The 21536-nt window shown below is 35.5% G+C and overlaps 2 protein-coding genes across 3 annotated transcripts; both read left to right on the plus strand.

Annotated features, from left to right (window-relative positions):
• Nucleotides 1–648: 648 nt before the first annotated feature.
• Nucleotides 649–5016, plus strand: LOC117342561 (tubulin beta chain-like). Its single transcript, XM_033904745.1, has 4 exons — nt 649–815; nt 3107–3215; nt 3447–3802; nt 3991–5016. Exons 1-4 carry the CDS (start codon nt 759–761, stop codon nt 4804–4806), a joined length of 1338 nt encoding a protein of 445 aa, XP_033760636.1. The 5' UTR covers nt 649–758; the 3' UTR covers nt 4807–5016.
• A 10624-nt stretch (nt 5017–15640) lies between these two features.
• LOC117342557 (tubulin beta chain) lies at nt 15641–20489 on the plus strand. 2 transcript variants are annotated; one of them, XM_033904741.1, is made up of 4 exons: nt 15641–15803; nt 17955–18063; nt 18269–18624; nt 19560–20489. In XM_033904741.1, the coding sequence occupies exons 1-4, from the start codon at nt 15747–15749 to the stop codon at nt 20376–20378; spliced, it is 1341 nt and encodes a 446-aa protein (XP_033760632.1). In that variant the 5' UTR covers nt 15641–15746; the 3' UTR covers nt 20379–20489. The 2 variants fall into 2 exon arrangements, with proteins under 2 accessions (XP_033760632.1, XP_033760633.1); XM_033904742.1 differs by lacking the exons at nt 15641–15803; nt 17955–18063 and adding an exon at nt 18081–18098.
• Nucleotides 20490–21536: the final 1047 nt, after the last annotated feature.

The following is a 21536-nucleotide window of genomic DNA, read 5'->3' on the forward strand; positions in this document are numbered from 1 at the left end:
CATTTTAAATGTCGCTTGTAAAATCCTATACAAAGATGCATGCACAACTGAAGTGCAGCCCATTTAAGTGTCACCAAACAAGGTTTTCGCTAATGTTAACCTGTCAACATTGTCACATGAAGTTAGATACCTTCATATTTTTTGTTATTTTTACCTGATCAAAAACTTTGAAAATGGCCAAACTACTGTGATAATTTCTGGAAATGGTTGGCTTAAAGAAATAATGACCGTAGATTTGGCGTGAGCGTCACTGGATTGACCACGGGGCCATTGTTTACTATTCCTAGATGTGCGTGTGAGAGAGAGGGAGGTCCCTTGTTTGTTGAGGTGTCTACCTATTGACCGTTATGGACACCCTATCAATTCCTTCCAATAGCACGTCCCTGACAGATGGACTGAGTGAAGCGTCCTTGGTAACGGACAATCGATACATAAGTAACATACATATCTATACTATCTACCCAAACATCTCTAGATAATTCACGATTTTACTCTCAAATTATTCTTACTTTTAATACATTCACTTTTGCTTTTTTCATTATTTTCCTCTTAGGTGACATATTGATATTATCGGGGGGTTATTGTAAACAAAATAGTTCCTCAAACCTGTTGTGTCCAATCACAACGAACTATCGTTGCGGAAGAATAAACAACAATAATATCAACGAGGGTATAAATAGCGAACTCGCACTTGGACGGACACAGCCTGATAAGATTTTAAACGGATTTTAACGTAGCTCCGAACACAACAAGTCAAGATGAGGGAAATCGTACATATGCAGGCCGGCCAGTGTGGTAACCAGATTGGTGCCAAGGTAAGAAATTTGCACCTGTTCGTACAGGTGTGCACAGCATGTGTACTAAATATGAAATACTCAACAAGAAAAAACATCCTAAGAAATACTCTAAAAATGATTGTTCAGACTATTTGTCTCATTTTATGTTTTGTCTTGTTATCCGTTATGCTGCTGTACGTGGGGATGATATAGACTGTCGGATCATCCTATGTCCCTATGACCCAGAATGAAATACTTAACCCCAGGGTGATCTGGGGCTCGGACCCTGGGGTCAATTATTTATCAATGACCCGGGGGTCGGGCGCTGGAATAAAATATTTCATTCCGGGTCATTGGAACGTGTCAAGCCCTGTGGATCAGCAATTAATAATAAAGTCGTGTGTGATGGGTGGCTTCAATAGGCATGGAATTACTATACATTCACATGTATATCAATACTTAAGTAACATCTATATATAGAACCAACAGATAGTATATAGTGGATACGGGTATCACAGACGAAAATGGGTACTAGATTCGGATTGTGGCGGTTATATGGACTGGGTTCGGATTAGGAAAGGTTATATGGACTGGGTTCGGATTAGGAAAGGTTATATGGACTGAGTTCGGATTAGGAAAGGTTATATGGACTGGGTTCGGATTAGGAAAGGTTATATGGACTGGGTTCGGATTAGGAAAGGTTATATGGACTGGGTTCGGATTAGGAAAGGTTATATGGACTGGGTTCGGATTAGGAAAGGTTATATGGACTGGGTTCGGATTGGAAAGGTTATATGGACTGGGTTCGGATTAGGAAAGGTTATATGGACTGGGTTCGGATTAGGAAAGGTTATATGGACTGGGTTCGGATTAGGAAAGGTTATATGGACTGGGTTCGGATTATGAAAAGTTATATGGACTGGGTTCGGATTAGGAAAGGTTATATGGACTGGGTTCGGATTGGAAAGGTTATAGGGTATTTCGGTATCGTGCCAAGTATACATGTACAAATATAATTTTCAACTCACTTTAGATTTCAAAATGGGTTTTGTGTGTTTTCTGACAACTTAATGTCAAAATAAACAGAACATAATTATTCTGTCGCGTATTGCAAGTACATGTAGGTAATATTACTTTGACCTTGGGTATTCTGACAACACGATTATTCTAGATGTCTCAGTGAAATTCTAGACAGATTTGTATATGTGAAGGTCAAATGTACTGGGTATTTATCGCGGAGACTACCTGGTACATCAGAACGATGATATTTAGTTATACCTATTTGTCCTTACAGAGATTGTCGTGTCACCGGCTTCTCCTTGGGACTGTCATTAAACAGAGAATTTTCTTTTTAAATCGAATAATTATAAGTTGGCCTTATATACGGCAGACCTAGCGTGTTAAACATCAGGTAAATAGACCAAGGTTCTATATAAATTACCTGTACATAAAATCAAATCATAATATCTTCTAGTTGGGAAATGCAAAATCGAATCAATACATTTGATTTTCAATCAAAAGTTGAAATCTTTATAAACCAATTTGAGAAATATGTAGTGTGGTGAATGAGAAAAAAAATTCTGCATCATAGTCGAAATGGATAAAGTTGTATTGACTTTGGTCAGTAAAAAACTTAAGTTTGATCATAGTAATTATATATAAAAGCTTGATCAGAAAGTGATGAGGATGCGGGTTTGAACAAGTTCGGCAACAGTGACACACGGTTTGATTACACAGTTCGGCACACACTAATACTCAACAACCCGTTGGTCACAGCGTCAATATTCCTGTGTAACACAATATGTTAGGCGGTTAGAGATGTTAAGAAAATACAGTAGCGGCTACACAAAGCGAATCACACGCTTACAAAGGTGTGTACCTTTAAACCTCTCAACAGGAGAAATTAAAGCTGGAGTATGTGTGAAGATGTTTGACCTTTAAGCTGGCTTTTATAGACACTGACAACCACGACATAGCAGGGTTTGTTTACACGTAACTAGGGCGGCACTTCACCGGTAACACTCCCCGTTATAGACGCTTTCGTAAAACTTTAAATAATTAAAGGGACATTGGTACTGGTGACAAAACATATAAAATACATGTGTTATGTTTTACTGAAAGTCATAGTGTCTAGCAATCAGATATACGTACGTGTACTTATTCTACACAGAAATAAAAAGTAAATAAATCAATTAATTAATTTATTGATTAAATAACTGATATCTTCAGAGTGACTGGTAGAGTTTATATTTATCTATGACACTAAATCATCAATATTTAAGTGTTTAATTATTATATCTTAATTTCCCTGATTTTAATTTCAATTTCAGTTCTGGGAAGTTATTTCCGATGAACACGGAATTGACCCCACCGGTACATACCACGGAGATTCCGACCTTCAGTTGGAGAGGATCAACGTGTACTATAATGAGGCCACAGGTAAAAAAAATAACATTTTAGTTACAAGCCAGATCGGTTTTAATTTGTCATCATAAATTGTACCAGAGTTCCTGGAAGTTTAAATGAATTTAAGCGTTTTCGGACAAACATAAGTTCGCTAAATATAATTTGATTAATAATTGATAGCGCCTGCCATTGTAAAACGTAAACGTTGCCAGAGGGAATTATTGCGATTTACATCAATCATTACGACTCATAAATGTTTTACAGGAGGCAAATATGTTCCCCGAGCTGTCTTGGTGGATTTGGAGCCCGGAACCATGGACTCTGTCAGATCTGGTCCTTTTGGACAAATCTTCAGACCAGACAACTTTGTGTTCGGACAGAGTGGTGCTGGAAACAACTGGGCTAAGGGACATTACACAGAAGGTGCTGAGCTTGTAGACTCTGTTCTTGATGTTGTGCGAAAGGAATCAGAAAGTTGTGATTGTCTTCAAGGATTCCAGCTTACACATTCTCTTGGTGGTGGTACCGGATCCGGAATGGGAACTCTCCTCATCTCCAAAATCCGTGAAGAATACCCCGACAGGATCATGAACACATTCTCTGTTGTACCATCACCAAAGGTTTGTAAACTTTTTTCTGAAATACTGTAGAGAAACTTTCTAGAATCAAACTTCCCCGTTTCGGGCCCTATTACAAACCCCTAACACCAACTTAAGACGGAATTGCTTTTCAAAAATGATTGAAATACTATGTGCTTGTTTTATTTTTGCAAATTATCTTAATTGGTCTTATATGATTTTTTTTCCAGGTATCTGACACCGTGGTCGAACCATACAACGCCACCCTCTCCGTCCACCAGCTTGTTGAGAACACAGATGAGACCTACTGTATCGACAACGAGGCTCTCTACGACATCTGCTTCCGTACCCTCAAACTGACCACACCCACATACGGTGACTTGAACCATCTTGTCTCCGCCACCATGTCCGGAGTCACCACCTGTCTCCGATTCCCCGGTCAACTGAACGCCGATCTCCGTAAATTGGCTGTCAACATGGTTCCCTTCCCCCGTCTCCATTTCTTCATGCCTGGTTTCGCTCCTCTTACATCTCGTGGTAGTCAGCAGTACAGGGCTCTTACCGTCCCAGAGCTGACCCAACAGATGTTCGACGCCAAGAACATGATGGCTGCCTGTGATCCTCGTCACGGACGCTATCTGACCGTCGCCGCCATGTTCCGTGGACGTATGTCCATGAAGGAAGTTGATGAACAGATGTTGAATGTCCAGAACAAGAACAGCAGCTACTTCGTTGAATGGATCCCCAACAACGTCAAGACCGCCGTCTGTGATATCCCACCACGTGGTCTTAAGATGTCTGGTACCTTCATCGGTAACAGCACCGCCATCCAAGAGCTCTTCAAGCGTGTATCCGAGCAGTTTACCGCTATGTTCCGTCGTAAGGCTTTCTTGCATTGGTACACTGGTGAGGGTATGGACGAGATGGAATTCACAGAGGCCGAATCCAACATGAACGACTTGGTGTCCGAGTACCAACAGTACCAGGATGCTACAGCCGAGGAGGAGGGAGAGTTCGAGGAGGAAGAAGGCGAGGAAGAGGCTTAAATAACATTAATTACAGCAAGAAATACCATCAGTGCAGATTCGGTTTAAGAACAACATGCCAAATATATCAAACATTTTACCATTTTGACCGTTTATGCTTAGCAACTGTTTCAACGCTTAAGTCTAGAACGTTATATCAGAATATATCGAGTGCCAACATGTCTATATTTTGAGATCTACGCAATTAAATTAAATCAAACCTAATTAAGAGTGTGTCTTCTTGTTGTACTAGTAAAGAGAGTCACAAGGGGCCACATAGATATACCCTACATCTCTCAACAATAAAATAAATATGTAAATGTGTTTATGAGATAGTACGGCTTTTGGCCTTTACCTTGACCGATGACCATCAAAGCTACTAAGGCGTATACTTTCCTGCTGTGAAGTTATGGTGACTATTACAAACTAAATATATCCACGGGTTCATGAGATACAGTGGGCACAATATTTGTTTATTCGTAAGAGGGGAAGTGTAAACTTTGACCTTAAATCTTGTCAAATGACCACCAAAATCTTAGTTTGGAGTACCACTCGATGTCGTGATATTATGGCGTGACATACGTACGTACGTCATATTAAATGGCACCCTGGGTACCAAAAGGAATATGGAATGGCTGCATGGATATAAAATTATAACAGAAAATATTTAATGACAATTTAGATATAAGATGCAATTCTTAAATAATGACTGAATATCTAGATACATTGTATACAAATACTGGATATAAACTGACACACTGGATATCAAATGACACACTGGATATCAAAAGACACATTGGATACAACATGACACACTGGATATTAAATGACACACTTGATATCAAATGACACACTGGATATAAAATGACACACTGTATATCAAATGACACACTGGATATAAAATGACACACTTGATATCAAATGACACACTGGATATAAAATGACACACTGTATATCAAATGACACACTGTATATCAATTGACACACTAGATATCAAATGACACACTGGATATCAAACGACACACTGTATATCAAATGACACACTTGATATCAAATGATACATAAGACATTAAATTACACACTAGATATAAAATGACACACTTGATATGAAATGACAAAATGGATATGAACTGACACACTGGATATAACACGACACACTGGATATAAACTGACACACTGGATATAAAATCAAACATTGGATATAAAACGACAAACTGGATAAAAAATGACACACTGGACATAAAATGACACACTGGATATAAAATGACACAATAGATATAAAATGACACACTATACATTAAATGACACACTTGATATAAAACGACAAACTGGATATAAAATGACACACTGGACATAAAATGACACACTGGATATAAAATGACACAAGAGATATAAAATGACACACTAGACATTGAATGACACACCGGATATTAAATCAAACATTGGATATCAAATGACACACTGGAAATCAAATGACATTCTGAATATCAAATGACACACTTATATCAATTGACACACTAGATATCAAATGACACACTGGATACCAAACGACACACTGTATATCAAATGACACACTGGATATCAAATCAAACACCGGATATCAAATAGCACTTGATATAAAAATGACACACTGGATATAAAATGACACACTTGAAATAAAATGACACACTTGATATAAAAGGACACACTGGATATAAAATGACACACTTGATATAAAATGACACAATGCATGGATATAAAATGACACCTTGAATATTAAATGACACACTAGATATCAAATGAAACACTGGATATAAAATGGCACATTCGATATAAAATGACACAGTGAATATAAAATGACACACTGAATATAAAATGTCACACTGAATAGAAAATGACACACTGGATATAAAAGGACACACTTGATATAAAATGACACACTGGATATAAAACGACACACTTGATATAAACTGACACACTTGATATAAAATGACACAATGCATGGATATAAAATGACACACTGGATATAAAATGACACCTTGAATATTAAATGACACACTAGATATAAAATGACACATTCGATATAAAATGACACACTGGATATCAAATGATACATTGGACATAAAATGACAAACTGGATATCAAATGACACACTGGATATAAAATGACACACTGGATAGCAAACGACACACTGCATATAAACTGACACACTTGATATAAACTGACACACTGGATATAAAATGACACAATTGATATAAAATGACACACTTGCTATAAAATGGCACACTTGATATTAAATGATACATTGGATATAAAATGACACACTGGATATAAAATAACACCGTAGATATAGAACGACACACTGGATATCAAATGACACACTGAGTATCAAATAAAACACCGGATATAAAATGGCACACTTGATATCAAATGATACATTGGATATAAAATGACACACTGGATATAAAATGACACCTTGAATATCAAATGACACACTAGATATAAAATGGCACACTGGATATAAACTGACACACTGGATATAAAATAACACCCTAGATATAGAACGACACACTGGATATCAAATGACACATTGGATATAAAATGACACATTGGATATAAAATGACACATTGGATATAAAATGACACATTGGATATCAAATGACACACTTGATATAAAATGGCACACTTGATATAAAATGACACACTGGATATCAAATGACACATTGGATATCAAATGACACATTGGATATAAAATGACACATTGGATATCAAATGACACACTGGATATAAAATGACACAGTGAATATAAAATGACACACTGGATATCAAATGATACACTGGACATCAAATGACACATTGGACATAAAATGACAAACTGGACATTAAATGACACACTGGATATTAAATGACACATTGGATATAGAACGACACACTGGATATCAAATGACACACTGGATATAAAATGACACACTGTATATCAATTGACACACTAGATATCAAATGACACACTGGATATCAAACGACACACTGTATATCAAATGACACACTTGATATCAAATGATACACAAGACATTAAATTACACACTAGATATAAAATGACACACTGGATATAAAATGACACACTGGATATAACACGACACACTTGATATAACACGACACACTGGATATAAACTGACACACTGGATATAACACGACACACTGGATATAACACGACACACTGGATATAACACGACACACTGGATATAAACTGACACACTGGATATCAAATCAAACATTGGATATAAAACGACAAACTGGATATAAAATGACACACTGGACATAAAATGACACACTGGATATCAAATGACACAAGAGATATGAAATGACACACTAGACATTAAATGACACACCGGATATTAAATCAAACATTGGATATCAAATGACACACTGGAAATCAAATGACATTCTGAATATCAAATGACACACTTATATCAATCGACACACTAGATATCAAATGACACAATGGATATCAAACGACACACTTGATATCAAATGATACACAAGACATTAAATTACACACTAGATATAACACGACACTGGATATAAAATGACACACTGGATATAACACGACACACTTGATATAAACTGACACACTTGATATGAAATGACAAACTGGATATGAACTGACACACTGGATATAACACGACACACTGGATATAACACGACACACTGGATATAACACGACACACTGGATATAAACTGACACACTGGATATCAAATCAAACATTGGATATAAAACGACAAACTGGATATAAAATGACACACTGGACATAAAATGACACACTGGAAATATAAAATGACACAATAGATATAAAATGACACACTAGACATTAAATGACACACCGGATATTAAATCAAACATTGGATATCAAATGACACACTGGAAATCAAATGGCATTCTGAATATCAAATGACACACTTGACATAAAATGACGCACCTGATATTAAATGACAACCTGAATATAAAATGACACACTGAATAAAAAATGTCACATTGAATATCAAATGACACACTGGATATAAAATGGCACACAGGATATCAAATGACACACTTGATATAAAATGACACACTGGATATCAAATGAAACACTTGATAAAAACTGACACACTGGATATAAAACGACACACTTGATATAAACTGACACACTTGATATAAAATGACACAATGGATATAAAATGACACAGTGGATATAAAATGACACACTGGATATCAAATGATACATTGGACATAAAATGACAAACTGGATATCAAATGACACACTGGATATAAAATGACACACTGGATAGCAAACGACACACTGCATATAAACTGACACACTTCATATAAACTGACACACTGGATATCAAACGACACACTGTATATAAAATGACGCACCTGATATTAAATGACACACTTGATATAAAATGACACACTGGATATAAAATGACACACTGCATATAAAATGGCACACTGGATATTAAATGACACACTGAATATAAAATAATACACTGGATATAAACTGACACACTAGACATAAAATGACACACTGGATATCAAATGACACATTGGATATAAAATAACACTGGATATAAACTGACACACTATACATAAAATGACACACTGGATATAAAATGACACAATTGATATAAAATGACACACTTGATATAAAATGGCACACTTGATATTAAATGATACATTGGATATAAAATGACACACTGGATATAAAATAACACCGTAGATATAGAACGACACACTGGATATCAAATGACACACTGAGTATCAAATAAAACACCGGATATAAAATGGCACACTTGATATCAAATGATACATTGGATATAAAATGACACACTGGATATAAAATGACACCTTGAATATCAAATGACACACTAGATATAAAATGGCACACTGGATATAAACTGACACACTGGATATAAAATAACACCCTAGATATAGAACGACACACTGGATATAAAATGACACATTGGATATAAAATGACACATTGGATATAAAATGACACATTGGATATAAAATGACACACTTGATATAAAATGGCACACTTGATATAAAATGACACACTGGATATCAAATGACACATTGGATATCAAATGACACATTGGATATAAAATGACACATTTGATATCAAATGACACAGTGGATATAAAATGATACATTGGATATAAAATGACACATTGGATATAGAACGACACACTGGATATCAAATGACACACTGGATATAAAATGACACACTGTATATCAATTGACACACTAGATATCAAATGACACACTGGATATCAAACGACACACTGTAAATAAAATGACACACTGGATATCAAATGACACACTTGATATCAAATGATACACAAGACATTAAATTACACACTAGATATAAAATGACACACTGGATATGAACTGACACACTGGATATAACACGACACACTGGACATAAAATGGCATTCTGAATATCAAATGACACACTTGACATAAAATGAAACACCTGATATTAAATGACACACTGAATATAAAATGACACACTGAATAAAAAATGTCATACTGAATATAAAATGACACACTGGATATAAAATGGCACACTTGATATAAAAATGACACACTGGATATAAAATGACAAACTTGATATACAATGACACACTTGATATAAAATGACACACTGGATATAAAATGACACACTTGATATAAAATGACACAATGCTTGGATATAAAATGACACCGTGAATATAAAATGACACACTGGACATCAAATGACACATTGGACATAAAATGACAAACTGGACATTAAATGACACACTGGATATAAAATGACACACTGGATATCAAACGACACACTGTATATAAACTGACACACTTGATATAAACTGACACACTGGATATCAAACGACACACTGTATATAAAATGACGCACCTGATATAAAATGACACACTGGATATAAAATGGCACACTTGATATAAAAATGACACACTGGATATAAAATGACACACTTGATATACAATGACACACTGGATATAAAATGACACACAGGATATCAAATGACACACTTGATATAAAATGACACACTTGATATAAAATGACACACTTGATATAAAATGACACACTTGATATAAAATGACACAATGCATGGATATAAAATGACACCGTGAATATTAAATGACACACTAGATATCAAATGAAACACTGGATATAAAATGGCACATTCGATATAAAATGACACAGTGAATATAAAATGACACAGTGGATATCAAATGATACACTGGACATCAAATGACACACTGGATATAAAATGACAAACTTGATATAAACTGACACACTGGATATAAAATGACACACTGGATATCAAACGACACACTGTATATAAACTGACACACTTGATATAAACTGACACACTGGATATCAAACGACACACTGTATATAAAATGACGCTAGTGATATAAAATGACACACTGGATATAAAATGGCACACTGGATATCAAACGACACACTGAATATCAAATGACACACTGGACATAAAATGACACACTGGAAATATAAAATGACACAATAGATATAAAATGACACACTAGACATTAAATGACACACCGGATATTAAATCAAACATTGGATATCAAATGACACACTGGAAATCAAATGGCATTCTGAATATCAAATGACACACTTGACATAAAATGACGCACCTGATATTAAATGACAACCTGAATATAAAATGACACACTGAATAAAAAATGTCACATTGAATATCAAATGACACACTGGATATAAAATGGCACACAGGATATCAAATGACACACTTGATATAAAATGACACACTGGATATCAAATGAAACACTTGATAAAAACTGACACACTGGATATAAAACGACACACTTGATATAAAATGACACAATGGATATAAAATGACACACTGGATATAAAATGACACACTGGATATAACACGACACACTTGATATAACACGACACACTGGATATAAACTGACACACTGGATATCAAATCAAATATTGGATATAAAACGACAAACTGGATATAAAATGACACACTGGACATAAAATGACACACTGGAAATATAAAATGACACAATAGATATTAAATGACACACTAGACATTAAATGACACACCGGATATTAAATCAAACATTGGATATCAAATGACACACTGGAAATCAAATGGCATTCTGAATATCAAATGACACACTTGACATAAAATGAAACACCTGATATTAAATGACACACTGAATATAAAATGACACACTGAATAAAAAATGTCACATTGAATATAAAATGACACACTGGATATAAAATGGCACACTGGATATCAAATGACACATTGGATATAAAATAACACTGGATATAAACTGACACACTATACATAAAATGACACACTGGATATAAAATGACACAATTGATATAAAATGACACACTTGATATAAAATGGCACACTTGATATTAAATGATACATTGGATATAAAATGACACACTGGATATAAAATAACACCCTAGATATAGAACGACACACTGGATATCAAATGACACACTGAGTATCAAATAAAACACCGGATATAAAATGGCACACTTGATATCAAATGATACATTGGATATAAAATGACACACTGGATATAAAATGACACCTTGAATATCAAATGACACACTAGATATAAAATGGCACACTGGATATAAACTGACACACTGGATATAAAATAACACCCTAGATATAGAACGACACACTGGATATCAAATGACACATTGGATATAAAATGACACATTGGATATAAAATGACACATTGGATATAAAATGACACACTTGATATAAAATGGCACACTTGATATAAAATGACACACTGGATATCAAATGACACATTGGATATAAAATGACACATTGGATATAAAATGACACATTGGATATCAAATGATACACTGGATATAAAATAACACACTGGATATAAAATGACACACTGGACATCAAATGACACACTAGACATCAAATGATACATTGGATATAAAATGACACATTGGATATAGAACGACACACTGGATATCAAATGACACACTGGATATAAAATGACACACTGTATATCAATTGACACACTAGATATCAAATGACACACTGGATATCAAACGACACACTGTATATCAAATGACACACTTGATATCAAATGATACATAAGACATTAAATTACACACTAGATATAAAATGACACACTGGATATAACACGACACACTTGATATAACACGACACACTGGATATAAACTGACACACTGGATATAACACGACACACTGGATATAACACGACACACTGGATATAAACTGACACACTGGATATAACACGACACACTGGATATAACACGACACACTGGATATAAACTGACACACTGGATATAACACGACACACTGGATATAAACTGACACACTGGATATAAAATGACACACTGGATGTAAAACGACACATTGGATATAAAATAACCCACTGGATATAATATTGAGAGCAAATGACATTCAGTGGATATGAAATAAAACACCAGATATCTAAAGAAACACTTCAAATTAGGCGGCACATTGGATATCAGAAGACACGCTGGATATAAAATGACACACTGGATATAAAATAACACACTGGATATAAAATAACACACTTGATGTTGAATGAACTAGATATAAACCAGAAGATCTTCTGTAAGTTATGAGTTAAGCTCAGAGGAGTTACCTCCCCTAGCAATAAGTGTGTATGTAGAGTTATCTGCCTTGCTCAACATACTTATTTTATGTTAGTTGTTAATGACAACAAGAGTTAATTAGAACCAGACATTTGATGCGTAATCTGATCCCCATGTGACTTTTAACAGCTGTCATGGTTCCCATGACTCATCGTATTATGTTCTGAAAGTATTAGTTGGAATAGACAAATAGATTTCTTCCATTTAATCCAAATGTGCATTTCTGAAAACATGGTTTTCGTTTCGTGATTATTAAATCACAAAAACTGTTTAATTTTCCGATTCATGATTATTGTCACTGGTGGAACACTCTGAGTTCATTATGTCGACACAGTGACTCTAATCACCTGAATACTTACCATGACAGCGTTATAGTGTTACTGGGTATACACTATTCTATATAGTTAATAAACTAACCTGGTTATTTTGTTGAATTATTCTACAATAAGAAAAATTTAACGTACCAACAGCGTAAATAAATCCCCAATAGCAATATGCTTCAAAGGTTTCTATGGAACGCCAAATTAACATACTGTATATTCAATTGAATTGAACCTATCTAATTGAATTGAACATATCTCTAATTAAATTGAACCTATCTCTAATTTAATTGAACCTATCTCTAATTGAATTAAACCTTTCTTCAAATACAGTATATCCTTAATTAAATTAAACCTATCTTTAATTCAATTGGACCTATCTTTAAATCAATTGCACCTATCTTTAATTCGCCCCTTTTCCCCATTTGTTCGTAATTGAAGATAGGTTCTATTCAATTAGAGATCGGTTCAATTCAATTAGAGATAGGTTCAAATCAATTGAAGATAGGTTCAATTAGTCTTAATTAAACCTATATTTGATAGAATTATACCTATCTTTAATTGAATTGTACCTATCTCTACTTGAATTGAACCTATCTCTAATTGAATTGAACCTATCTCTAATTGAATTAAACCTATATCTAATTGAATTAAACCTATCTTTAATTGAATTGAACCTATCTTCAATTATTTCAATTAATTGAATATATGTTAATTTGGCGTTCCATAGGTTTCCCCTTCATTATGGCGATTTGTTCCATAGACGTTATCAGTTTGGTTTATAGGGGTTACGTATGTCATTGGGGGGTCATACCCCTTAATTGGCCAATTACAGGGACATGTCTAGTCTTCTTTTTTTAATATCCAGATATACCCATACACAAAGGCGTCTTTATATATAGGTATTTCTACCCTTTTTAAATATAAGACAAGAAATGTCCCTGTGGGCCAATCCTAGCAAATAGCATGATTGTATTGGCCTCTTCATACCTCATGATGTCATGACTCGGGTTCAAACGGCGGGTACTGGCCTCGAAGCCAATCCGTGAAGCATCAATTTTTCATGATCGTACCGCAGGGACTTGGCACGAATTCCGAACCGTCCTTAATAACAAACACGTTCTTTTTATCCTACTCAGACTCTGGAATCAGAAAATAATACAGAGACAGAAATGTCGGGTTTCATTGAAGTCATCACCATTATGGGTAAAGCACTTAAAATTGCGCTGGAATTTTGATTTTTATGAAATATTTTTTGTTTTTAAAAATGCCCCTGTTGAATGTTGGACCACACGTACTGTGATCAAATATATTATTGAACGTGTTTCATGTCTGCTATCACGGCCAATAGATAGGCCTATATGCATACATACTGTATTAGGCTATCTACGGTATTTTCGAAACGAGCACCTGTTGAGTTCATTATCTAGGTCAATTAAATGCCTCCAAAACGACAACTACTACACGGTGTTTTCACACTGGATAATATACAACGAAAACATGTCGTACAATAAAACACATGAGCACAGGTCCGTTTACCCCTGGGCCACGTTTCCATGAATCACGTGTGATAGCTACTAGCATAGCATCCTGATGATGGAAAGTTGTATTCCTACGCGACCCGGCATCAATGACAAAATTTTAATAATACAAGTTATATCAATAGCATGTATTGATTAAACACTGATAATTTTACTCACAAATGTTTGTATTAATCACATCACAAAATTTCTTTTTTTGTGGTTAAAAATATGGTTGCAAATGGTCTCAAAATAGTCCTTTAAATATTGTTAACCAATACAATTTCGCGGAAGGGTAAAAACCTTATGAAAACACGGGAGCAAATCCACAAAGGCTCAAAGCAAGGCGGTCAGCGGAGACGGTTGGGCTGGAATTTGGTGATTTTGTTAGATTAATATTTACAGTATGAGGGAAATTGTGCACGTACAAGCCGGCCAGTGTGGTAACCAGATTGGTGCCAAGGTATGTGTATGGAAAATACTATTTTTCTCGTACAAGATTCTCTGTATAATAATTATGGAGATGGTAAGTTTTTTGTTAGGCCTGAATATCACAAGGATATTTTAAGCACTAACGTACGGTATGATGAATAAAAAAGCCATGTCTGTTAAAACTAGTACCTAACCTACTTCATTATTTAACACGAGAAATACACTATCGGACATCGCTGGTATACGTCTACGTGTGTTAATTGGATTTCATATTTGTGTACGTGTGCCAAGGGGACCTGACAACTCGTCAGCTGTGCAGAAAATTACAATATCTAATGCATTTTTTTTTAGCATTTTGCGCTCATTAACATTTTGTATAAAACCGGGACTGCGGAAACCAGTTTCGTGGTGCAGTGAATTCGAAGAGATTAAGAGAGCTATATAAAAAAGGAAGAAATGAAATACTACCGAATCGAAATTTCAAATTTTTAATTCGGAAAACGTTTGTTTGACACGTATTCCGGCTTGAAGATACGTTAGAACTGTAGATATTTTAAAGTAATGTGCTTTCTCAAAAAATCGATATACCTGAGTCATGAAGTCTACATGACGTAATGAGGCGTGTTTCGAGAACAGATGTTTATTATATGTCGTCCAGTTTCGGATTGTATTAATTTAGGTATTCAGATTACTCGTATTGTAATTCATTGCAAGCAAACAAGTGGTGTCCGTAGAAAATGTTTAGTTTTTGCCGTTAAATAATCGGGTAGTTAAAGTCGGCGCGAAAATATCCGTGATTCATATAACTCGGGGGGGTCATTGGACATGCGCAAAAGATTTAGCGAACTCTTTTTTTATGCAAATTAGTTATATTTGATGGATTTTTCTGAGTGCGACAGTCGGGTCACCGCCCAAGACTTTATAAGTGGATGTATATTGTTAACTATGCTATGCAACAACAGTTAATCACATAGTTCGAAGATGAAATTAATGAAACTACATTCATTATATAAACATTGGGACATATTCTGTCTCCTGTCTTAATATAATTCATTTTATCTACATATCAAAAAAGATATGTTAGGATAAATATGATGGGTAATTTCAGGTAGAAGATATGTAATGTTACTTTTTCATGTATATATGTTAAGTGCCTTGTCCTATGGTATGTCTTTAGATGTTCATATCGTGAATTTAAATGCTGATATATTGTTATGGTTGAAATAAAAAGTCCTTCAAACATGTTGGGAACTTCCCCCAGTTTGCAAGACACTCCTGCATTAGAGAAGGAATTGTCTCTGAAAGGAGGGATTTTCAGAGTTAAGAGGTTTTAATACATCACTTTATAATTGTACTAGGGTGCTGATGTTTGGCAATAGAGTCCCTATGGAGTAAGACAATCCCTTCCTGGAGTAAAACTTTTAAAAAAATTGATTTTTTCTTTTTAAATCTGTTTTTTTTGTTTTTGTTTTTAAATCTTTGGACTTTGTTAAGTTTATGTTGTGAGTGTTGAAAGGCATAGTAATACATGGTATTAGGTTCCCTGTCGGGGTTAAACTATCCCTTGCCGGAGTTAAACTGAAATATTTTTTGGGGGAAAAAACACATTTTTAAAAAATTTTGTGCAAATGTTGAAAGCTATTAACACATCACTTTATGATTGTACTAGGGTGCTGATATTTGGTAAAAGAGTCCCTATGGAGTTACACATCCCTTCTTGGGGTGAAACTGAAAATAAAACTGTGAAAATGCTCACAATTGACAATTTACACCAGTCCACAGTTTTCAAGGGAGACAACTCTCATTAGGATAATATTTTGTCAAAAAATTGTTGGAAATATGTCCAAAAGCAATTACATTTGTTTTTAATATATTCATTTAATCTACAACAGCATAGCTTGTCTCCCGAATGTTTGTCAATAAATAATTTATATATATATAAATTGGTATGGTTTTGAAAATTGCATGAATTCACAAAACATAATCTGATCAAGTAAACAATATAAATATTATTAATGCAATTTGCGAAACCATTCCAATTAATATATTTTAATTATTTATTGACAAACATTTGCGAGACGAGCTATGCTGTTCTCCAACAGCTCTTGTTAAGTCAGGTGACCTGAAGACTCCTTATATTAGATACCTGGTATATGTCTTAACAAATTTGTTTGAATTTCAGTTCTGGGAAGTTATTTCTGATGAACACGGAATTGACCCCACCGGTACATACCAAGGAGATTCCGACCTTCAGTTGGAGAGGATTAACGTGTACTACAATGAGGCCACAGGTAATTAATTAACGTGTACTACAATGAGGCCACAGATTATTAATAACACTAAATTAATTATTGACATTTTCTAGTTTTTTTAGGCCTTACAAATGGTGTAGATAACGATAAAAAATATTTGTGGTTTCCCTGACCTGATTATTGAATTTTTGAGTTTAAAATATCGTTTTTATCTCTTCTACCTTATATTCTCATTTTCTATCAGGAGGTAAATATGTTCCCCGAGCTGTGCTGGTGGATTTGGAGCCTGGAACCATGGACTCTGTCAGATCTGGTCCTTTTGGACAAATCTTCAGACCAGACAACTTTGTGTTCGGACAGAGTGGTGCTGGAAACAACTGGGCTAAGGGACATTACACAGAAGGTGCTGAACTCGTAGACTCTGTTCTTGATGTTGTGCGAAAGGAAGCAGAAAGTTGTGATTGTCTTCAAGGATTTCAGCTTACACATTCTCTTGGTGGTGGTACCGGATCCGGAATGGGAACTCTCCTCATCTCCAAAGTTCGAGAAGAATACCCCGACAGGATCATGAACACATTCTCCGTTGTACCATCACCCAAGGTACCTGTTTTGTACAATTTTGAGGAGCTGTTCAATAGTCTCCCTCAAAGTTGTAGATCCAACTTTTATTCCAAGGGTATTTCTACGTCATAATTGATTGATTGTAACAACTTTCAATTAATCCTTGTTGTTTTTACTAAATATAGTTAAAGGCAAATGTTGTTTTGGATTTGACCATCATTAGTTTGGTTTTGTGGCTATGGCCTTTAAAGGATGGGACTGTTGTTAAGAGCGCTATTGCTTTAAAGGCATATTGCCACTAGCTAGGATTTTTGTTTAGAAGTATCTACTCATGTTCTTATGGAAATTGTCCTTATAGAAATTATCCACCTCAATTTATGATGAACAAATGATACTTTATTTGTGGAAATTCTTTGTAAATCTAGCTAGATTGATCATGCGACACTGATTATTACATTATTGGTAGCATTGTTCTTGCCAAACTGAAACATTGGTATCTTATATAAAATTGGCGGGAATTAAACCTTATTTAGGAATTAAATTTCAATCGCAGCAGAAAGTTAAAGTGAACAGTATACACACCTGTGCATTTACCCAATAATTTGCACAAAATTGATGTCATTAATTTAATGGAATTCATTAAAGTAGAAATCAGTAATAAAAGGGAAGTGGTGGTGGGGGGGGGGGGGGGGGGGTCATAAAGGTAATGGAAAATTATTTGATACTTTAAAAGTAAATCTTGATCAAAAGAAAGGGTCTCATAAAGGTAATGGAAAATTATTTGATACTTTAAAAGTAAATCTTGATCAAAAGAAAAAGGGGAAGATCCAGGTGTTGATTTACCTGTAACAGATTTTAAAAATCAAAGAATTTCCGGGATCTCCAAAGTCGTTCCTTAAATACAGACGACTTTATGTTTGCTGTTTCCTAGTATTTGAAAAGTTATTCAAACAATATCTTGTTATATTTTCCAGGTATCCGACACAGTGGTCGAACCATACAACGCCACCCTCTCCGTCCACCAGCTTGTTGAGAACACAGATGAGACCTACTGTATCGACAATGAGGCTCTCTACGACATCTGCTTCCGTACCCTCAAACTGACCACACCAACATACGGTGACTTGAACCACCTCGTCTCTGCCACCATGTCTGGTGTCACAACCTGTCTCCGATTCCCCGGTCAACTGAATGCCGATCTCCGTAAATTGGCTGTCAACATGGTTCCCTTCCCCCGTCTCCATTTCTTCATGCCTGGATTCGCTCCTCTTACATCTCGTGGTAGCCAGCAGTACAGGGCTCTTACCGTCCCAGAGCTGACCCAACAGATGTTCGACGCCAAGAACATGATGGCTGCCTGTGATCCTCGTCACGGACGCTATCTGACCGTCGCCGCCATGTTCCGTGGACGTATGTCCATGAAGGAGGTTGATGAACAGATGTTGAATGTCCAGAACAAGAACAGCAGCTACTTCGTTGAATGGATCCCCAACAACGTCAAGACCGCCGTCTGTGACATCCCACCACGTGGTCTTAAGATGTCTGGTACCTTCGTTGGTAATAGCACTGCCATCCAGGAGCTCTTCAAGCGTATCTCTGAACAATTCACCGCTATGTTCCGTCGTAAGGCTTTCTTGCATTGGTACACTGGTGAGGGTATGGACGAGATGGAGTTCACAGAGGCCGAATCCAACATGAACGACTTGGTTTCTGAGTACCAACAGTACCAGGATGCCACAGCCGAGGAGGAGGGAGAGTTTGACGAGGAGGAAGGAGAGGAGGAGGGAATGTAATGGACAAATATCAATAAATATGGACCAGACGATGTTACCTCAGTGATCATGACCAAACCATCCTGTCATGTGTTGTGAACACTACATGCAATAAAACAATATCAAGTGAAATATTTTGTTGCCATATTTTGTATCAATGTACAGTAAATGTACATATTTTAGCAGTAGTCTTATTTTATGGCTTTGTTGAAAGCTGTCTGCTAAGCTATGGTTGCTATAATTGCAGTTGCTGTTGAGTTTTATGGAATGATATCTGGATGTACCAATTCATCATTGCACATATCTAGAGTTCTGCTATGTCCTAAATTTGAGATTGCCAAAATAGGAACTTTTTCAGTAACTTGGATATATCTGTTTGATTCAATGAACAGTTGTTCAAGGGTTTGGGGTGTAAAGGGTTAGGTGTTTGGATTAAAATGTTGTGACCACATGTGGCAAATACATTGCTGCATTGATAATACTGGTACAATATTTTTCAGAAATTATCCTTTGTACATTGTCGGTGCAAATAGCTAAATGGATTTTCATGAAACTTTGCAAAAAGGAAGGTTCAGAATTGAGTGGATCATCCCTTGGAAAAAAGAGGGATTTTAAATTTTAGCATCTGTCCATAAAAAGTTCCTTTTAACCCTATTTCTCGAAAAGTACTGGAAGGATATTTCTCAAACTGAACGTGTAGGTTCCCCTTGCTCCATAGTTGTGCCCATTTAATTTTGAGCGATTGTGAAAAGGAAATGGCCGACAGGCAGCCATCCTGGATTTAGGCTATTGGAAGTTTTTGTCACTACTCTTCTCTATTTCTCAAAATTTCATAATGATTGTTTCTCGGATAAGGTTGTCTCTCTAAGTTATGCATATTGAATTTGAGATGTGTTGGAAATCGGTGGCCAACTGGCAGCCAAGTATAACTGTTGGAAGTTTGTTATTGCTATCAAATAAAAAAGTTCTTCGGATATTTCTCAATTATTGTATGGTTCCTCTTGGTCTCTTGTACAATTGAAGTTAGCTATTGCTGAGAATTCGGGAATATTTTTTCTTGTGCTAATTTCCCTTTGTCCCTATAGTAGTGCCTGTGCAATTTTGAATATAATTGGAAAAACAAAACATTGACAAGGAGACATCTTAGGGTGTTAAGCACTTGAAATTGATAATTATCTC

The sequence above is a fragment of the Pecten maximus genome, chromosome 14, assembly GCF_902652985.1.
Source record: "Pecten maximus chromosome 14, xPecMax1.1, whole genome shotgun sequence".
Taxonomy (NCBI): Eukaryota; Metazoa; Mollusca; class Bivalvia; order Pectinida; family Pectinidae; genus Pecten; species Pecten maximus.

Coding starts and splice junctions, on each gene's coding strand:
- LOC117342561 (XM_033904745.1), top strand. CDS start 759: ATGAGGGAAATCGTACATATGCAGGCCGGCCAGTGTGGTAACCAGATT. Junction 816..3,106: donor GTAACCAGATTGGTGCCAAG/GTAAGAAATTTG, acceptor TTTCAATTTCAG/TTCTGGGAAGTTATTTCCGA. Junction 3,803..3,990: donor CTGTTGTACCATCACCAAAG/GTTTGTAAACTT, acceptor TTTTTTTTCCAG/GTATCTGACACCGTGGTCGA.
- LOC117342557 (XM_033904741.1), top strand. CDS start 15,747: ATGAGGGAAATTGTGCACGTACAAGCCGGCCAGTGTGGTAACCAGATT. Junction 15,804..17,954: donor GTAACCAGATTGGTGCCAAG/GTATGTGTATGG, acceptor TTTGAATTTCAG/TTCTGGGAAGTTATTTCTGA. Junction 18,625..19,559: donor CCGTTGTACCATCACCCAAG/GTACCTGTTTTG, acceptor TATATTTTCCAG/GTATCCGACACAGTGGTCGA.